General features: G+C 37.4%; 3 protein-coding genes across 3 annotated transcripts in view; all 3 read right to left on the bottom strand.

The window, feature by feature from the left end:
* Positions 1-6,943: 6,943 nt before the first annotated feature.
* Positions 6,944-8,544, bottom strand: LOC139137907 (receptor-type tyrosine-protein phosphatase epsilon-like). Its single transcript, XM_070706162.1, has 3 exons — positions 8,429-8,544; positions 8,183-8,318; positions 6,944-7,104 (listed from the first exon to the last, which is right to left on the bottom strand). The coding sequence occupies exons 1-3, from the start codon at positions 8,482-8,484 to the stop codon at positions 7,024-7,026; spliced, it is 273 nt and encodes a 90-aa protein (XP_070562263.1). The 5' UTR covers positions 8,485-8,544; the 3' UTR covers positions 6,944-7,023.
* Positions 8,545-9,223: 679 nt separating this feature from the next.
* On the bottom strand, positions 9,224-11,354 carry LOC139138005 (receptor-type tyrosine-protein phosphatase kappa-like). Its single transcript, XM_070706224.1, has 6 exons — positions 11,226-11,354; positions 10,679-10,778; positions 10,405-10,484; positions 9,957-10,091; positions 9,527-9,646; positions 9,224-9,235 (listed from the first exon to the last, which is right to left on the bottom strand). The coding sequence occupies exons 1-6, from the start codon at positions 11,352-11,354 to the stop codon at positions 9,224-9,226; spliced, it is 576 nt and encodes a 191-aa protein (XP_070562325.1).
* The window catches only part of LOC139138004 (uncharacterized), a 66,431-nt gene continuing 56,845 nt past the window's right edge, over positions 11,265-20,850 (bottom strand). Inside the window, exons 14-25 of the mRNA XM_070706223.1 lie at positions 20,523-20,763; positions 19,857-20,083; positions 19,592-19,661; positions 19,015-19,121; positions 18,186-18,381; positions 17,226-17,355; positions 16,679-16,931; positions 14,245-14,290; positions 13,694-13,808; positions 13,214-13,317; positions 12,091-12,271; positions 11,265-11,402 (exon numbers count right to left, since the gene is read on the bottom strand). Of these exons, the coding sequence (XP_070562324.1) occupies positions 12,192-12,271; positions 13,214-13,317; positions 13,694-13,808; positions 14,245-14,290; positions 16,679-16,931; positions 17,226-17,355; positions 18,186-18,381; positions 19,015-19,121; positions 19,592-19,661; positions 19,857-20,083; positions 20,523-20,763 (1,569 nt within the window). The 3' untranslated portion in view covers positions 11,265-11,402; positions 12,091-12,191. The remainder of the gene's footprint in view (positions 11,403-12,090; positions 12,272-13,213; positions 13,318-13,693; positions 13,809-14,244; positions 14,291-16,678; positions 16,932-17,225; positions 17,356-18,185; positions 18,382-19,014; positions 19,122-19,591; positions 19,662-19,856; positions 20,084-20,522; positions 20,764-20,850) is intronic.

Raw genomic sequence — 20,850 nt, 5'->3', positions numbered from 1 at the left:
ACAGTCCAGAACCTGTTATGAATAACGCATTTCCTGCGCACACAGAGAATATCTACATGATACATTATATCCTCTCACAGCCCCTCGACAGCTACGCTGCAGACCATACATGTGCTCGTGAACATTTTTTTAATTAAGTAAGGAACTGGTCAGTTTCTTCGGCCTGGGGGGGGGGGGCGGTGGATTCATGGGGGGTCACCCTGTTTTTGACTTTGGTGATGGGGGGTCACCATGTTTTTTGAAATGCCCTATGGGGGGGGGGTCAGTGTGTTTTTGAATTTCGACACAGGCTCATCGTTGCCTAAAATGCATCGTGTCAGCCACAAATTTCATCCAGTTGCATTTTTCGGCGCGCCCTTCGGGCGCATAACTTTAATAATCAGACATATTATTCAGCACCCCCAACTTTAACATATCAGGCATACATATATCAGAGATGTATGTATGTTCAATATTTTTCAGCGTGCTATTTTTCAGCACACTACCTTCGCATTTTTCAGCCCCCCTCCTGTGCATTACTTTAATATACAAGACATATATATCAGAGATATCAGGATGTTTCATATTTTCTCCGCGCCCTTCGGGCGCCATACTTTAATAAATCAGATATATATGCCAGAGATATCGTGATGTTTGCTAAGTGAAAGTGTACTATTATGAAATCTGCATTTCATATGAAAAGCATGACAAATTCCTGATACTTTTCTGTTCTCTCTATGAGAATTCAGTATGAGAAAGCAACATGAACAAATATCAATGTTACAAGAAAAGGTCATCTCAGACTCTGCACACATCAGATTTGGCTAAAATGCCTCTCTATGGTTCCTCAGAGAGATTGGATGGCTGGCAAGTCTTAACACCCATCAAAATTTTTGATTTACTGCTTTTTCCTGTTTGATATTAATGATTGACATCCAGACCAGGACATCTGGTTAAGCATAGAAAGTGTGAAATACATTCACAGCTCATTCAAAATGTACTGTATTCAAACTTTAAGATTGACACTTTGAAATTCCTATCTTACAACTGACATGCAACAATTTCATTAAAACACAGAATGACTTAAAATATAAATGTATGTAAAATATAACATATTATATATATATATATATATATATATATATATATATATATATATATATATATATTTACACACACTCACACACACACACACACATATATATATATATATAACATATATATATATATATAATATATATATATATATATATATATATATATATATATATATATATTTATATATATAATCCCATGGTATTTTTCTCTGTTTGACGTCATCGTATACGAGTGTTTTTCGCGGAGCCGTACAACTTCGAGCCGAAGGCGAGAAGTTGTGCGGCTCCGCGAAAAACACGAGTATACGATGACGTCAAACAGAGAAAAATTCCATGGGATTATATATTTATCACATGAACAGTCTTCTTATTTTTCTTTGATGTGGATGGATCAAAATTATTTTAACAAATTGCATGATTTTTATCGCGATTTTGTGTTTATTTACGCGGATTACTTTCATTTAACGAGTAAAGCGGCCCGTCACCCAGGAGATGTGCAAATGTTTACAGGTATACTTTCATTCATAAATCCGATTAAGCTGAAATTTCGCTACAGCGAAAGGTATCTCCACCAATCAGACATCCGGATTCGGTCACGTGCACGTGTCAATCATTGTCTCGCGCTGGAGCGATGCCAAGGCAAGTCTGCCATCATAGCTTTCACCGTACCGTGCTACCGACGGATAGCCATAGTATTTTGGGTTATTTAGAATATTTACAATTATATTTATGAAGTTAATACAATGGCACTATCGAAACAGTAGTTATCATTCTTAGAGATGCTGTGCTTTTTAAAATACCTTAGCGAGCCCGAAGATTCAGATCGATGACACACAGAGTGTACGCTTGTTGTTGTGGGCACTGCCGTACGTCACCGGTCTCCGCCGCGCCGGTGGCCATCTCAGTCGTCAATGTTTTCGTTTTATGGACTTTGACGTATCTCCCGTAGGTGCATCTCAATTTTGTTACTTGATGGGAACTCTGTTCTGTTGTACAGTGAGTGTTGTCTGAGTCAACTTTCGAAATAAATCAGATTCTACAGCGCTGCACTGCAGAGTTAGGGCTACAGGCGTAGGCTACAGGTCGACAGCTGTATATGTCTTCACTACAGCCTTCCGCTGCAGGTTTGATCTCGATCGAGAAACGACGGAATAATTTGTGTGTGAAGGAAATTTATCGTTGTTCGAATGACTTTATGCTTGTGCCTTCTATGTCGCTTTCCCGAAGATTATACGGTACTCATTTATTAAGTTGAACTTTCGTTGAGGTGTATCTTTAGGGTTTATCGCCAACCGGGATCGCCAGGTACGACGTCGCTTGGCGATCGCCAGGTACGACGACGTCCACACTGAGCCTTACGACTGGAGCAGTGACGTTACTGAGCCAAATGATCGATGGTATCCTCATTCGATTCTTGGGAATAGCTAAAGCTTTAGCGACTTGGAATTTCGTTGGACATGCCTTCTATGTTTCCATATCTGGATTTATCGCGCCGGGTCACCTTTTTGTCAAAATTCCATGAGCACGGCCGGAAGCACGGCATCGATCACGACAAATCGGTCTGTGTTGCGACGCGTCGACGAACGGTACCATTGCAGGAAAAAAGTTCCGGTTGATGACGTACAACAGGGGTAATATGGATTTCTTATTTGTGCTAGTGTACGTCACACAGGTGGAGATACGGGCCAGTTCATGTGATAAATATATATATATATATATTACATTATTATATTATTACATATTACAGTTGTCGCGGGGGTCACCCTGTTTTCAAAATTTGGAATAGGGGGTCACCCTGTTTTTAAAATATGAATAGGGGGGTCAGCCACTTTTTGATGTTGGCAAAAATAATCCACCGCCCCCCCCCCCCCAGGCCGAAGAAACTGACCATTCCCTAAAAGGCCACGTACAAGAATTGTGTTGCTATTCTTCGAAACGTATTAAAAAGACTTTAATGACGACAAATTAACTATAGTAGCACTATGTTAACAGCAAATTGGAACTAGAAATTAGGGAGCCCTTAGTAATTACAAGGGGATGGGAATCCAGGGCACACCTGTACTGAAAAATGTGACCCCTTTGCTTGAAGTGGGAAGTAAAAGGTGCATGATCGATCAAAAGAATTTTTGGATTTCATCAAACACGTTGATTCGCTAGACATGGTAATCTATGAGAAAATTATAAACAACATTTTCTAATACAAAATTAGCAATATCTGTGCATTTATAGACGTTTGATGATTGATAACCACTTTTCCACCTGTGCTGTCATGGACACTTTTACCCTTATGTTCTTCTCTTGTCTTTCACCAGTTTTAATTATACCACACCTCACCCGCAGTCTGTGTTTTGATTCACCAAACGATATAAACACGTGGGATGCGTTATTTTTGTAATGATCCACGACGTTATCAGCCATCAGTTGTCGGAACTGTTGCCTGCCAGGCATCAGTTCCGACAACTGATGCTCGGATATTTCAAAAACGAAATCTGCGCAAGCGCAAAGGGGAATGCAAACAAAGATATCGTCTGCGGCCGACAGAAAGATAGACAAGTTGAGAAATTTCTCAGGTTATCCTATTTCTGAAGAATAACTGAATACTCTTGTTTCAAGAGGGACTCGAAATAGACGAAAACGATAATCAAAGTTGCATTGAACGTTGAACGTTTTGCAGACGTATTGCGAGGCTGTCACTGTGTCAGGACAAATTCTGTTCTGTATGACTGCAGATGAGGTATGTATAAAAACATATTGACAGGCGATGAGGGCAACAGCATACGCCTTAACCCTTGGGCCCTGAGTCACCCCAAAACATACTGGAAAGTGTTTTTGGGGTGACCCACAGTCCTTGGGGCGTACAGACATACACTGTTGCTCTCATGGCAAGTCAATATGTGTATATTGTAGTCCTGCCACACCACACAAGACAACTCCTCCACCCCACCATCTCTCACTGATCTTCAGAGTAACAGTTTTTCTGATATACTTGTCATGCTGAGCCCTAGAAAAATTCAGGTCAGCTTAAAATAGAAAAGAGCGTTACAAAAATTTCCCCAGGCCCTAATTTTGAATGTAAGTCGACACATCATCACGCATTTCTAACATTTTTGTTGAAAAAACACGATTATACCTAATTTGGGATATTTTGATCGTGAAGTAATGTCTCTTTAATCTGCAAATGCGAGCTCAGCTGCTTTTCTTTTTGAATTATACATTGTTTTTATGAGTAATTTGTAATATTGCAACATTCAACTATAGGGCATCTAACATTTTTGAGAAATTTTAAAAAAAATATGAAGATCCAACTATCCCAAATTAGTTCAATCGTGTTAAATGAAGACTAGGTCTGAAGGACCAAAAAGGAATATGTATTTTCGTCATTTTTACAGGTGTAATTTTTAAAAGGTTAATCTTAAAATGCAGACAAAGATTTATTTTTGTATATTAATGAGGATAATGACGTCAATATGAGCAGCCCGAACTGTGAAAATACAGTATAGTTCCTGGTTTCAGTGTGGTGCACGGTGCAGACGTGCGCAATGATATAGCGCTGCCAACCTAGACATCACAGAGAATCCGACGCAATGATAATGATCATATTGTATTCCACGGATGAACAAGATTTTGGCGTCAAAATGCACTGACCGCTGTTTACAATGACACACGCAACGGCAGATCAAACACGGCATCCCCTATTCTAACTCAAACCACATGGCACACGTAATCTTTGCTCCTCAATGGCCGACCAAAACTAAATTTGGTGTAGGCAAGGCATGGCATACACGTATAAATCCATCTAAATAAAAAATTTAAAAACCCAAAAGACCTTCGTTTTACAATGTTGTTCAATATTCAGCTTTGAAGATAATTACTTTCTCTTTCTGTCAAATAGTGTTTAATTCATATCGACGTTTGACATCTTGTTTCTCGACAGTTTTCACAAAGTGCTTTCACTTCTCTGCTGTCTCTGCCGGGTATACCGCACGCGGAGACAGTGAGGCCATCAACGCCTGTGACGAAGAAGTTCACCCACAAAAATATTTTAATCAAACAGTTTATTGTCAGTCTCATTTGAAATTACATTTCAATTCTTATTCTGCACGAACTACTCATTTGACTCAGACGTTTTATGATATTAGCTTGTGCAGCGTGCTGTTACAGGCGGCTGCAAGCGCATCACTCTTATACCGCATTACAATAAGTATAAAATGGTTTACGTAATAATGTTTTTTGAAAAAGATAAATTTATTCCGACAAAGTGCCAAATAAAACAAATCTACATAACTGTGAATTTGTCGTGATAATGAACAAAATAACAAAGAAAACTGTCTGAAACTGAAATATTAGTCATTCAAAAACCCTATGTCATCATAATAAATGCATTCTCTACCGCATAGTCGCCGCCATGCAAGTATGAGTGCGCCAACGCAGGTGAGAGTCACTGCCTCATTTGTTTTTACTTCGGTCGAGATTTGCGATCGAGAAAGTCAAAACGTTACTAAGATAAGAATACCATTTTCTCTCTGCCTTTCTCGACATCCAACGCTAAAATTAACACCTTGACACACAAAAATAAGTAGTTAACTAGAGACCTGCCTTGTCAGGAATGTATAACAAAGACAATTACTTGCATCATTATAAAGTTTCCTTGAATATTTTTAATAGACAATACACTGCAATATAATGTAGTGAGACTACCATAGCGAACATACGAGTACTTCGTTAGATTGTTTCTACGGCTTTCGGCATCATATTTGAAGTACTAAAATGGCATATTAATACTCGTAACTTAAAATCATGCGGCGATTTATCAATACCACTGTTCTCAGTACCATAATTAGTAAATAAAACAAAGCATTTAACAAAATTAATCAGACATATATTTAACCCCTAAAAGATGATGCAACGGTAATGATAAATTTACTACTGCAAAAATTCATGTATAGTTCACGACTGAGCAAATTAATCGATGAATATGACGAGTCCATCTGAATTATTAACACAATCATCATTCATGCACTTTGTAAAAGTGAATAGATCCGTTAAGTAAGTCAAATTAGTTGCATGCATCGAATAGTAATTCAAAAATAAAAAATTCGCCCAATAATAGTTTGTAAAGAATCGTTTCAACGTGAGATGTCATTGAATAAAATGTATATGTAGTATATCTTTAAACAGTTTTCTTATCGAATGTCTCAATACATATTTCAAAACGCATCGAGAAACGTATATGTATATCGAATTAAATTTGATCTACAACAAGATAGATTAAGTCTAAAGAACTTATACTTGATGCAGAACCTAGACTAAGATTATAGTAAATATGTGATCCCCCGGCCCAAATAACACTTTATCTGATATTTATTTTCAAATATATAATTTAAGGATATTGAACGTCGCGGTGGTGATGACAGGTTATCAAACACTTTACTCCTAAGTTCAAAAATGATAATAATCACAATAAAATAACGTTATGTGCTCTTGTATAGAGGTTACTATGTTTCTAGTGAAGGTCACCAAGCATAGGTATATTCTGAAAGATAATCAGGATTCAAAACGTCTAAGGAATAACTGTGATGACACCGAAGTGTCCGTGGCACTATTCAAACAATATTCTAATACTCTGATATCATAATTCAAAATATCAATTTTCAATTCTTAATCTGAATATAACCCAACGAACTTGCACAATTACTTTTCCAATGAACATGTTACCCTTTGGCAAATAGATACTAAATTACAAATTTAATTGTAAACTAAAGACTTAGTCGGAATATGCATTGTATATTTTTTCTCGCTGTGTAGTGTTTGAAAGTTGTGGGTACAGATGTAACTGTAGGATATAAACGGAATCATCTGAAGGATTCACACATGCATGTTCCACTGATACACCGACATAGAATAACTGGCCCCTCGCCCGACGAATCCCTGTGTCGACTTATGTTCATTAAGGCTTTGTATTTTCGTAGAACAGAAGATGGACGTCACAATATTGACGAACGATTTCATAGCAGAGCATATATTGTTCCTGTAAAGCAAAAAACATAAAAGCGAGAATGATGGATGTCCCATTAGTATTGAGTCTCCCAAAGACAGACATAGATAAAAGATTTATAGTTCATTTATTACATTGTACAGTAGGGTTATAGTAGGATTGGACTGGAATCCTATCCTTTTTCAGTCCTACGGTGAGCAAATTTTCATCAGATAACAAATCAAAACCTTTGTACTTCTCGCAATGTTGAAAATGATACCGCATTTTACGATATCGATGTCGATGTCGCAGATACTGATGGGTACAAATGTAACTGCGAGGGTATAAATGAAATCATCTGAAACCATTCACATATGTTGCAGTAATTGAGTATTATGCCGATATTTAGTGGATGCAAGAAAATTATGTTTTAATGCGCTTAATCTTGAAAATTGCAGTGTCGTCTGCAACTGAGAGAAGTAATGATCAGCTCAGCCAAGGAACTTATCAAGTTTTCTGTAGAAAAATTTGGATAACTTAAAGTGTGTTTCAAAACACATATTGACTGGCCATTTCTGATAAAAGCATACGTTTGTTTTCCCTGAGAGTCGCCAAAACAGCTATAGACTAAGCCTGTTATCCTCGGCCCATGGCCTCGTGACACAGACTGTTTCCGCCGACTCTCAGTCCCTCGGACAACAAACTTATGTTGCTACCTCGTGGCCACTCAGTATGTGTATAATTAACCAAGCTGTCGTCGAACAGATCTGCCCAAGAACATAGCCATCGTGCAAATACAGTAACAGATAATGAGAGAACGATTATTACTGAAATATTGACAAAAATGCTGCAAGTAAAAAGCGAATATAAAGAACAAAGCTCTTTATATACTCAATCTACACGTGTTAACTTACCCAAATCCATTGCAATATGTGCAGGAGTTAGTATAATTTTTGATCAGTTCGACATTTCAGCTAAATTTGCATATTTGTATTTTCAACGTATCGATTCATTGAAAATATGTCACCTTCAAATGTATAATGAACAATGCAGATACAAATTTGTGTGATTTTAATGCGTTTCCATACTACGACATTAATGTTCTTTCAGTAAGTCTATATTAACATCTTACCAGATTTTCAACCACGTTTGTTCTCTTATTTCGCAGTGACTTCACAGCCTCAAAAACATCAACCGTCTGATCTACTTTGATTCGTTCACATGCAAATGAAGCAGAACAGTAAACTCCACTGCGTCCGTTACCATTGCTGTGTGTAATAAAAATTAAAACAAATTGAATGTTCAGGTTTAAGGTGGAAATCTATAGATTTTTGATATTCTTTGCAATTTACCGAAAAGTTTCAAAATGACGACTTACATGCAGTGTACAACAATGGGCCCGGCTCCAGTTTTCTTTTGCCGTTTCTCAACCATTTCGATCAAATCTGCTATTGTCCGAGTTAGTTTCCCACCTTCAGAAGTAGCGGACCATTCACGAATTGGAATTGTAAGACAGAAACGGATTCCTTGCCCTGAAATGGTATCAGTAGCGTTTTAGCATTACCACAATAGCAAACGTTTAGATTACGGGCTTGATGAAATGGCCGATTGACCCTAGGCCAACGCGTAACCTTTTAACATGTCAAAAGAGACTTAATTCGAATCCATATAAAAGTTCCTGACAATACATGCAGCTTATAGTGAATTTCAAAATAGTTTGGAATTGCAACGTGCTTTGGTGATTTGAAAAAACGTTTCTGGCGATAGAAAATACCGCCAACTGCATCCATTGCAAACGTTCTCCTTTTGACAGATTTTGCGACAATTTTAACCCAATACGACGTCCACTGTTCTTACTTACAGAACACGTTCAGTGTATACGGTAGGAAGTACCAATCGTTGTACCGACCCGTACACTCTGTACCGAGAAAAAACCTATCGTTGTTAGCGTACGCGTTCTGTGCAGTTTCATCGCCGGGAAATGTGATAAAGGCTATATGAGGAATGTTCAAGCAGCCAGTTTACGGGTGAGTTTTTCAATGGGAGCGCAGCAGCACTGACGATGTTGACTGTGTCACAGTGATCGGTTAAATTGTTGCAAAATTTATCGAAGAAGAACGTTTGTTATGAATGCAGGTGGTGTCATTTTCTATTGCCAGATACGTTTGTCTTATCACCCTAGCACCTAGAAATGCCAAGGTATTTTGAAATTCACTTTAGCAATCATCATACTAACCCGACAATTCAGCTAGTTTTCCGTAACAAAACGGACTGAATACGTGCGTATATATATATATATATATATATATATATATATATATATATATATATATATATATATATATATATTATATATATATATATATAGATAGATAGATAGATAGATAGATGGAATCGGTGGTACGATACAGAAAATATTTAAAACACCCGACAATTAAGCTATTTTTTTCGGTAACACAACGGGCTGAATACTTACCATTGAAACAGTCATTGCTCTCTCAGTAGTCAGGCCATTCTGTTTTACTTTATTCAGTTTCACTTCGAACGGACCAATGTATTTACTGTGTTCATCATCTGGCCAGTATTTACTACGGATCTTAGAAAAGATGACATAATCTTATTGCGATGTCACGATATCTCACGGTATGGGAAAATATCAACATGACCTAGCTCTGTCGTGTTCTTTAAGGTATTTAGTAAATTTTATTGGGTGAATAAAGTAACCAAGGCGTATTTTTCCTTATGACTTTTCTCATTGACACTTTGTGTGCAGTTTTCAACTACTTAGCACAATTAAAATCACAACAATAAGAAGAATTTGATTCCGTCGGCAATGTGGCTGTTAAAATTAAGCATGTTTTACGCTGCAAAATGAGTTGCTAAAATAGCTAACGATATGTACTCACCGATTTGTCACAATCTTCATCATTTAGCATAATGATTGTGCGTACTTTGTGATCATAAACCATCCTCCAGAAATCAACAACGGTGTGTGGTAACGGCATCTGTGTTGCCAGATATGCGTTCTTCACAACATATCCCTGGGAAAGAATGCCGTTACATTAAAAAAAAATCGTTCTGGAATTATTATATTGGAAAGAGCGATGGAGAATTGGGAACATGTTGAGGAAATTTTATGTCGAGCTACTCAAATAGTCAATTTCCTTTTATCCCTATCAGCAGTAACCCCTGGCTGAATTCCAGACACATCACTTGGCATCATCAGGAAAATACAGATATTGATTCAAACATAATTTTCTGATTTCTGATCAAACGGTTCCGAGCTACTATTTTATTTAAATCACCTTTCACTATTTTGTACGCAGTACATTCAATAATTCGGTTGATACTTACATCCAAGAAGCTGGCATTTATGTAGTCTGTGGCATTTGGATCTTCTACTGGAGTTGACAGTTGTGGACGATATCTATCAACTAAAATATAACACCATTCATACATTAAATAATACATTCAATTAAATACCTCAAGCTAAATTTCTAACAGGAATAGACATCTGGAAGAATAGACCCACAAAAAATTATCCTCTCTATCCCCACACACGTTCTTTCCCAAAAGTTTTCCTGGTTAATAGAAACGAACTTGCAAAACATTTTGTATTGAAACTTACTTGGCAAAATATCAGGAAATCTGTTTTTGTTAAGGTTCTGAGGAAGACGGCCTCTTCGACATTCTCCCGATTTTGGCTTGTAGCTAACTTCATTTAACTTCTGTTGAAGCACATCCAGGAGACAAGATATGTTACTTTTTATGGCATTACGATATATATATATATATATATATATATATATAGAGAGAGAGAGAGAGAGAGAGAGAGAGAGAGAGAGAGAGAGGAGAGAGAGAGAGAGAGAGAGAGAGAGAGAGAGAGAGAGAGATGTGCATGACACGGGGGTTTAAGTTTGTGCTCGGTCTGAACTCCATAAAGAGAATAAAGATAAAGTAAGAGTGTATATTATGAACATCTTATATTTGATACTCTCAAACATATTCGGTTCCATTAAATGTAATTTATCTGTATATAATGCAAGGTCTCGACCCATCGCACATTTTACAGAGAACATACAATAAATATTTTTGTTTTATTAATAATACTTTGAAATCGTACCCCCTTGCCAGAAGAAAGACATCAAAATATGGAGCAAAACTTTGGCCGTTACGGTCAAGTGTAGAATGTGTTTTAAATGCCGTCCCTGCCATTCTCGTTCCAGGCGACTCTTCAATGTCTGTTTGTCTTTTTTCACTGCATCTGTAAACAGTTTCTTGAAATCGGCGACAGGAACAGCCATTAACTCCATTGACACACTGGAAATACTTAAGGAGGTATATTCGTCTTTCTGTGAAGAACAGGTTAGCGAAATCAATACGCATGCATGCACACTACCCTTAATAGAGTATCACAGTGAAATGTCGTATCGCTGGTGCACGTGATAAATCTTTCATTTAATTATTTTTCAGTCAATTCTGTAAATTTTCTTGTCGTTTCATGCTGTTTTGCACTTCATGAAATCAATTGTCAATATCTCATTGTTTCTGATATTCACTTTATAAGTTCTTCGACTATTTTTGTAGAGTAGTTGTAAGTTTATATGTTTGACTTCTGAAAAGTTTTAAAAACACGACTGGAACTAACCTGGGATTGGATAGTAAACGTATTGTAATGTTGCTTTAATCTGCAACTGTAAGCTCATCTGCTTTGATGTTTTTGCAAAACACTTTTTATGGGTGATTTGTAATATTGCAACTTTCAGCTATAGGGCACCTAACACATTTGACAATGTTGAACAATCAAACGATCCAATTCTCCCAAATAAGTTCCAATCGTGTTTATAGTGAATCGATCCAATCGGGGTTCGTAATGAATGAATGAATTAATAAATAATAAATAAATAAATAAGTAAATCCTCTCTGCAGTGCTTGAAAATGATACACGTTAGCTGGAGTTCGATCATATTACAAGCTAGCATCAATGAAAAGCACTTGGCGGGCCCTACGATTGGGTATGAATTAAATCGTCCCACTCACAGGTTCGTCCAATGTATCAGTGTAGAAACCTTCTTCACTCGTCTTTTCTGCTTGCTTTCCAGGTCCTGTCTCCTCCTTTATAACTTTCTGAGACTGGATATTTATAATTGGTATTCGTTAGTGTCGCCTGAATTTTCATCCTGGGCTTTGGGATTTACATCCGCCATCTTTTCCATTGTTACTGTAACAAGAGCATTGGGCACGTTTCCTTTCAAAGATTTGATAAGGTTTGGAATTAAGAAGAATCTAAGACTCATAAAAGTCATCTTGCCACGTTAAAATTATGTCCCAATACCTTTTTACCGCTTCTGTTTCCCATTTCGTCTGTTAATTTTTTGTTGAATATTTTTTCTGCATATTTGTCGTTGCGGCGTTTGGCTCGTTGTGTGACATGTTCAATATAACAAACACGTTAAAGCAATGACAGTACACTTCTTCGGTATTTTATCAGAAACAGCTTGCTTTAAATATACTATGACAGCTTTGAACAAATTTTTAAACTTAGGTCTGGAATTCAAGCATCTCATACCCTGTTTGACAGTCAAAAAGGTTACATTGGTTATCTTTCTCTAACTGTAATTTGTATCTCTCAGTCTAAAGTATCGAGAATACAGCATTTGAATAAGAAATAAACAGCCTGAAATTGTGCAAGCCCCCCCCCCCCCCGCCAATTCTATCACAACCAGTTATTCAGGAGGAGCTTTATAATAACTTAGTCTGCAATATAAAACTAGAGATGCATATACTCCTAAAGACCCAAGAAATTTGCACAAGTATTTCTCATTATTTCGCATTATTGAACTTTTTTAACTAATTTAATGCCAAACTATTATTGGACTTTCACATCACACCTGTTTCTGAATATTCTTTCTCACATATACATGTAACAAGCAGGTTTTTAAAATACTTCCGATGTGAATCAAAATGTGAAATTTCAAATACAATGACTTCACATAAAACATATATTACTGGCAAATGGCTTTTGCAACATACATTTGTGCCGTCATTACGTTCTATACGACGATATATAAGTCCCGGGAAAAATTATCATTCTGAAGACAGCACATGTCTTCATATGACATAACATGACTAAGGTGTCTGTTATTTAGGTATATAAATTTACCTTGTTCGTTGGAATAGACTTGGTTTTCCTTCGTTCGTTTACTCTTTTTATTGAGTTCAACTTCATCTTGTTGTGGACTTTCGTGGTCCTGCCTCAAACGTCTCCTGGAAAAATAGATATATGATCTCACGGGTGAAAGTTGAAGCGCATAAGGTCACAGTAGTATGATGGAAAAAATTCAATGAGACATATTAATAATTTGTACACACAAACTTTAAGCAGAAACAAAGAAGGCAGGAGGCAGCGGCGAAAATATACGAAATACACATACATTATCACATATACGATTGAAGGAGCCCTCTAAGGTATTAAGCTCACAACAATAATAAACTCAACAGGAAATAGAATGACAACCCTAGGCGCCCCGTAAATACACTAATGGCAACTATATTACCTGAATTGCAGGATGCTAAAAGCAGCTACTATGTAGTACGTAAAGCACCCTTCCAGAGTTAAAACAAAAACAACGTACATGCTTACCGTCTCACAATGAACACTGCAACAATAACAGCACATACAATAAACACCACAGTCAGTATGCCTCCTACTATGGCACCAGTTGGTGAACTTCTTGTTTTGGGCGTTGGCAGACGTGCTTAGAAGAAGGCGAATGTATACATTAGACCCTTTGAAGGATGCCAGTGTTTATATTTCTAAAACTGGGAAACTTTGCAAAATTTGTGCTCATCGTAATGTACATCGACTCATACGTATGTTTGATAATAATCTCATATTGTGGTTAAAATTTTACCGCGTTTTATCGAAATTGTTGAATTTTAAACTAGCTTGCTTAAACCCCGGCGCGATAAATATGTTTCTAGATTTTTTGATTAAGTCCGCAATGGGCTTTAAGAAATTATATTTGAAAAATGAACATTTCGTGTATTTTGCGATTCTATTAGGTTGCTGATCACAAAGACGATGTGAAATTGATATTTATCGAACAATAATTACATTTTACCAAAAGTAATCTTTAGAAGGTGATGTTTGACGAATTCCTGAATTCGACAGCGGACATCTGTAATACTTACCCGTAAAAGATAACGCTGGGATGTCATCCAAATGATACATTAGTTCCTATTAAAAGTCCAAGAAAAATGAATGAGGGATAAGGAAAACACAATTGAAAGTCTTAACAATGTTGGCTAACAATCATCTCCATTACTGAGAAAACCTTTCGGTGGCCGCACTGATTGTGACTACATGTTCTGACTTAGTCTACTAACAACTAAAATTCTGCACAGCGACACATGGTTTCCTGTGATCTTCTCGCCTGTGCCCAAGAACTCTTTTCCAAGGCTGTAACGCGTCGATGGCGTTTTTTTAACTGTGGTGCATGCATCGTCAGTTGGCCATCTGTGTAGCTGCATATTGTTCGTTGCGATCAGAGAAACTGTAATATATTATAGACCTCAGAGCCCTGGGTTTACACCATGTAATTTTCACAAAGACGACTGGACAGATTAATTAATCAGAGGCGCTCGGGGCGGCATTCCATCTTCCAAATATCAGTGTAGTTGCCAGACTGTTCAGCAATGTAAGGTTAATTTTGATATGATGCATGGGTAGCGACTCACGATATCTCACTCATGTCCATGCACCACCAATTACATGATCAGTCTGGGTTTTTTAATTGTTGCTGCAAAACCCCTCCAAATGCGGAACACGTCATTCAGTACGACAAGGTACGTAACCTCCATAAATGTAATTATCTCCATATATGTAATATTAACCATAATTGTAATAAAATCAATCACAAAGGATACGTAATAAACAGCCAACCAATAATACTCAAAGTCATCAAAATAACCCGGAACAACAAATGTAATACACAAATTAACCATAAATGTACTAAAACTCAACCATAAATGTAAGAAACTTGAACTTGTATATATGATCATTTGTCTATCAATGCCCTGTGTAAATAATAAACTTTAATACTACTAGTATGTAATTGCACACTTTCCAGAAAACTAGGTTTCCTTTCCGAAACACAGGATCGAATACATTGATAACATTGATAATACGGCTAGTTTTCAATCGGGTTCGAACCCACAACATACGGCATCAGTCGCCTAGCGGAGAGGCCACAGAGAGAACCGCTCGGCTAAATCTCCACTCCCAAAAAAGAGTGGTTCAATAGCCGGCTAAGTTGTTACATTTTTCTGACTGAGACCGCTCCACACGTTGTAGAGTTCGTGAAGCACTCACGCACGCATGCTCACTATCACACATCGCACATACAAACTTTATCGAAGCGAAGCAACGAATACATCGCTTTAACTGGGCGAACGATAACCTCGGGGACAATTCTGTCCACCAGCAGAGCTACCAACCCAGGGTAGAAAATACGGCTAGTTTTCAATCGGGTTCGAACCCACAACATACGGCATCAGTCGCCTAGCGGAGAGGCCACAGAGAGAATCGCTCGGCTAAATCTCCACTCCCAAAAAAGAGTGGTTCAATAGCCGGCTAAGTTGTTACATTTTTCTGACTGAGACCGCTCCACACGTTGCAGAGTTCGTGAAGCACTCACGCACGCATGCTCACTATCACACATCGCACATACAAACTTTATCGAAGCGAAGCAACGAATACATCGCTTTAACTGGGCGAACGATAACACTATTAGAAACGGTGAGATACCGATCAACCGTTTGATAAAGGAAGTTGAACAGCATTTAAAGACACTAAAAAGACCTAATAAGGAACCGTCATAGCTCGTCAACCAGTGACACTACACAAAGTTTTCGACTCAGATCAAACAGCAGAGAAATATACAACCTTATAACAGAAACTTAAGACAAAATATGACGAGAACATATATATCAGATTTCAATCTAGAAAACACAATTCTAACACTCTCTTGAACACAGTATAACAACATTAGCACCCTAGTGAAGGAACCTACTTCAAGTGGGACAACATAGGAATACAGGTTATTTATCAATTTTTCCACACAATTTATTCACTGAAGATGAATTTGAGGCGACAGATTAAAGAAGTATGGCAAATGTTCGAAAAACAGCGTTAAAGGATCGTAGTGTTTTAAAGTCTCTCTACTGTGGAGTAGAAACTGCACTGACACGCAGATTTCAGCTGTCTCGCTGTTGCCAATCAGTTCTATACCCAAATCAGTGAAACGTAAAATACACTTTCAAAATACACAAAAACACTAAACGCAAAGAATTAAGATATGGACAATGCGTGGAGTTGCTTTCTTTTATTACATAGATAAATAGTTGAGGGCTAATTCTTTAATTGCGATGACAAATATATTTATTTATGGTTGACAAGTTTATGGATGATTTTTATTACATTTATGGTTACCATTTTTTACAATAATGGTTGTGTTTTCATCACACATATGGATGCATTTTATTTCAATTATGATTGATGTTACATTTATGGAGATTAGTACATTTATGGAGTCGTCAACCTCTGTAATAACCAAGAGTATCTTACCGTGCTGATATTACTCTTAAGTCCATAGTAGACGTCATATTGTCCTCCTGTGGTCAATGGAACATTGGTGTAACCACCATAAACAGCACCATCACCGATGATAAACGTCTCTGGTAAATCTTGAAGAGGGATCGATGCTGTGATGTAGTATGTTGGACCTTTATCACTGTACTCCCCAAGTTGTAGGGTATCAATAGATCTTTTTCTTCTTGTATCAGTGACTTTATCATGGTCGAGGACTATTATGTACTCACTGGAATATGAGGGTTTTTATTAATTTGAACGCTTTAAAAAGTTTTGGGAAGTTTCAAAACACCCATTGCACTACCCACTCTAAATACATCAATCGTAATAATGTACTCAGTGATTTATTGGGGAATGATCTAAACAAGAAATGAATACTTATTTGATTGGAAAATTCATTTGCTGTTTCAGACCATTAAATTTTAGCAACGAAAGTGTGAGAGCACCCGACACTAGTTTTTACATGGCAAGAGACACTAACTAATGGACCTTTATGAGCACGGCTTACGATATTAACACTTACATCAATGTGGTGTCTTCGGAAATCTCCGAATCTTTGTGTGGATGGAGTAACGTTACTTCTACACTGTTATCATTTTTCACAACAAATTTTGTGTTCGCTTCTTTTCTTGGTAGAACTTCTGAGATATCAACTGAAAAATACAAGTCATCATCATACAATAATAATTATCACGTTATATGAGAACCACGGGGCGGTAAGACATACACTCGACCAGTTTACATATTGGAATAAATTCTCGATCTGATTCGATCTCACAACATATGGCACCAAGTCACCAAGCAAAGATATCATCGCCAGAACCACTCGGCTAAATCTCCTCCCTTAAAAGAGAGTGGCTGGATAACTAAGCATAGGTGTTTCAAAGCAATCTGTTACTCCTTCCTTCGCTGTTGAACTGTTTTTACCAAAATATTTAAATTCCAAATGTACATTTGAAACACAATCAAACAAACAATCGTGATTAGGAGACAATCATACGTCTTGTTGTCAGTAATCTTAGGTACATGTCTGGAATAACGTTTTTCTTATCCTCTTAAATAACTTATTTTTAGCGACAGAGAAGATATTAGTTTCGGCGATGGCAAGATGAATGCTCCACGATGTTGCAGTTTTAAACAAAATAATGTAACAAATGGATTGGCTGAAAGGAAAGTACCCTTATTAACAATAGGTTAAGCGGCAGGAGGAAGATGTATTTCATAACAAAATGCAGTATCCTTTAAAATAAATCTCGAGTCGGATGGTTGCAGGAAGTTAGTCGTTGGAGTAACATTTGAATATCTAAGGAAGGAATGATATAGCAGACAGTGGTCCACACAGTATTATCTCAAATTGATGTTCTTGCTAATCTCAAAATGTGAGTACAGATTCGTTTGCCGCTAATTATTGTGCAATAATTTGAACGGTCCTAGTCATGGAAAAATAACTTGTAAACACCTTACTGTGTTTGAAAACACCTACTGTTAAACTCGGTCCATATCAAGGCAGTCGCTCGATCTCCAAACCCTTTAGCAGTACTTGCATTCACTCCGATTTTATACAATGTTGCAGGACTCAAATCTTCCATTGACAGCGAATTATCTGTGCCTTCCAGGAACAGAGTAACAGACTTCATCAGTGTGTCCTTGAACACCGATCTAGTTGCTTCGTACCATACCTAAAATTTAAAAAAGCCTCCAAACATCATATCATATAATCTAATCGTTACAAATCATAGATAACTATATGTTATTACCACTGGAAATAAAACATTCAATTGGGCATTTTGTGTTGTACACGGCCAACGTAGTGTCCCCAAATGATATTTCCATGCATATGAACCCCTGCCAGAACGAACGATGTCACCAAACAGGTCAGGTAATCAGTATCCTTCAAGATGGGAATTAAATAATTTACAAGGTCCTAAGTACAGACTGAAAATGACAACAGCAAATGGGTGATCTTGAACCACTTCTTAGGCGGTGGTATCAGGCATCTAGAATGAGCAAGGGTAGAGAATACCTGCAACACTACCTTTTGTGGCAAGAAGCTGCGTCTCACTTGTATGTACATATATCCGTGTTATTTACTCCGTATATATAACGAGTATCCAAAACATAGAACAGCTGTATATTCATTGAAAAACTATTGAGTTTATGTAAAAAGACATGTAGAGACATTTTGTCTGTCAATTGCACATATTCGTTGAATCAAATATAAATAATGATTTTCAATGTTCCGCCAGTTAAAAAAGGAAAATACAAGTTAAATTTAGCCGCAAGTTTAATTTAGCAAATAGACTTGACATTACCCCATATTTTATGATGGCACCACTGAATGGGTAAGGAGGTGACCAGCTTAATTCCATACTGGTGTCGGTAACATCTCTCACGGCTAGGTCGCTTGGTATGCGCGGAACTGCATATGATAAAGAGAGAGGTATACACTGAACGGGAACCTACATAACCAACTGCTGCTTTTTTTGTGTAAACTAGAAGCAATATCAACGCAGGTCATTCATAAGCAATACACAATTCCTTATAAAGAAAATAGCTATTCTTGTTGCCCAACGCCGCACGAGAGAGAGAGAGAGAGAGAAGAGAGAGAGAGAGAGAGAGAGAGAGAGAGAGAGAGAGAGAGAGAGAGAGAGAGAGAGAGAGAGAGAGAGAGTGAGTATCTGCTGAGATCTGTGGAGGTCAGCAAGTTTATCAGACAGAGACAGGTAGACATATAGCCACAAAGATACATGGATTAAGAGAAGCGACGACAACGAGTCAAACGAGAAAGGTTGAAAGCTTAACAGAAGATAGAGACTTATTGCGTACACAAGAATTTCGCTAGAAGGTATTGGATGATGGCATACATACGAATTCCTGTTAATTTCTCACCTGTTTCTATTGTTTCAGCTGAAGCAACATCACTATAACTTCCCGGTCCTTTTGAGGTGAATGCTTGTACCTTTAAAAATATGAAATATAGATTGATTACAGTGTTGATGGCAATGAAAAGAATTAAAAAAAGAAAGATCAATCTGAATTGATCATTTACCGAAGATTTAACAGAGTGCGCACAGAATGTTTTTTTTTTCAATATAAAACACCAAAACATGAGAGAGTACATACACTGGTTTCCTTATTAAAATAACATTCTCACCTGGACACTGTACAAAACTCTAAATGTAAGGTTGCTTATGACATGTGTATTCACATCACGTAGGTTTTCGGTGAATTCCTCCTCTTGACGACTCGATGCTTCGCCTGTTCTCCAGTATGCTATTGTGTATTTCAGAACCACACCATTGGCTGGATCAGGTATCGACCATGATACTTCCATGGCGTACACTGCAGGCCACAAGGTCACATTTCTGGGTTTCGTAGGCACTTGAACAAAGAAATCAAGTGCGCTACGAATGAGATTTTCACAAGGCGTCTCCTGTGGTTTGCTTTATGTATAAATGATTTGTTTGCGGAAGACATTTTAAATTGCAGATGCTGTGCAAACACATCGTTACCGAAGACGAATGTAAGCAATATTTTTAAAAATTATTCTAATTAACATCAGAATAGAAGAAAGTAAAGTGATCTCTATTCGTCCAAGATGCTGCTAATTATCGATACTTTGAAAGAGTGCATGATTTAAAAAGACTGTCATCGATCCCTCATAAAGGTCACATACGCTTTATGACAACAAACTGCTGATACGTTCTCCTGGGGGATGTGATTCCCCTGTGATTCTGCGTAAACGTGAAAAAGTGTGTCGGTAGATTAATTTTGCTGCTGGAAGTGCCGCTACACTCACAAGAAAATCTGATTAGCTTACCACTTTCTGCAGTCGTAATTGAGAAAGGTAAACTCCAGGGACTTAGATAATTTCTGTTCCAAAATGCCAACATTATTTCATACTCTGTGTATGCCATTAATCTGTCCACTGTCAGTGAACGGGCAGTACCATCGTCTATTTCTCTCTCCGTATACCCATCCGGTTGATTTGCTTTTCTGAACTTGACATGAAAATTCCTGATGAATCCAGAGTCGCATCTTATTGCATAAGGATCAGGTACCTGAGAGTGATACCTTAAAGTTAAAACCTTGGAAAATAAAGGGTGTCACACGGTGTCATGGTTTGTATAAGCCATTTGTCTGCACGA

Source organism: Ptychodera flava, chromosome 8 (genome assembly GCF_041260155.1).
Source record: "Ptychodera flava strain L36383 chromosome 8, AS_Pfla_20210202, whole genome shotgun sequence".
Lineage (NCBI taxonomy): Eukaryota > Metazoa > Hemichordata > Enteropneusta > Ptychoderidae > Ptychodera > Ptychodera flava.
Note: the sequence above shows the minus strand (reverse complement) of the source record. Positions and strands in the feature narration are given on the sequence as shown.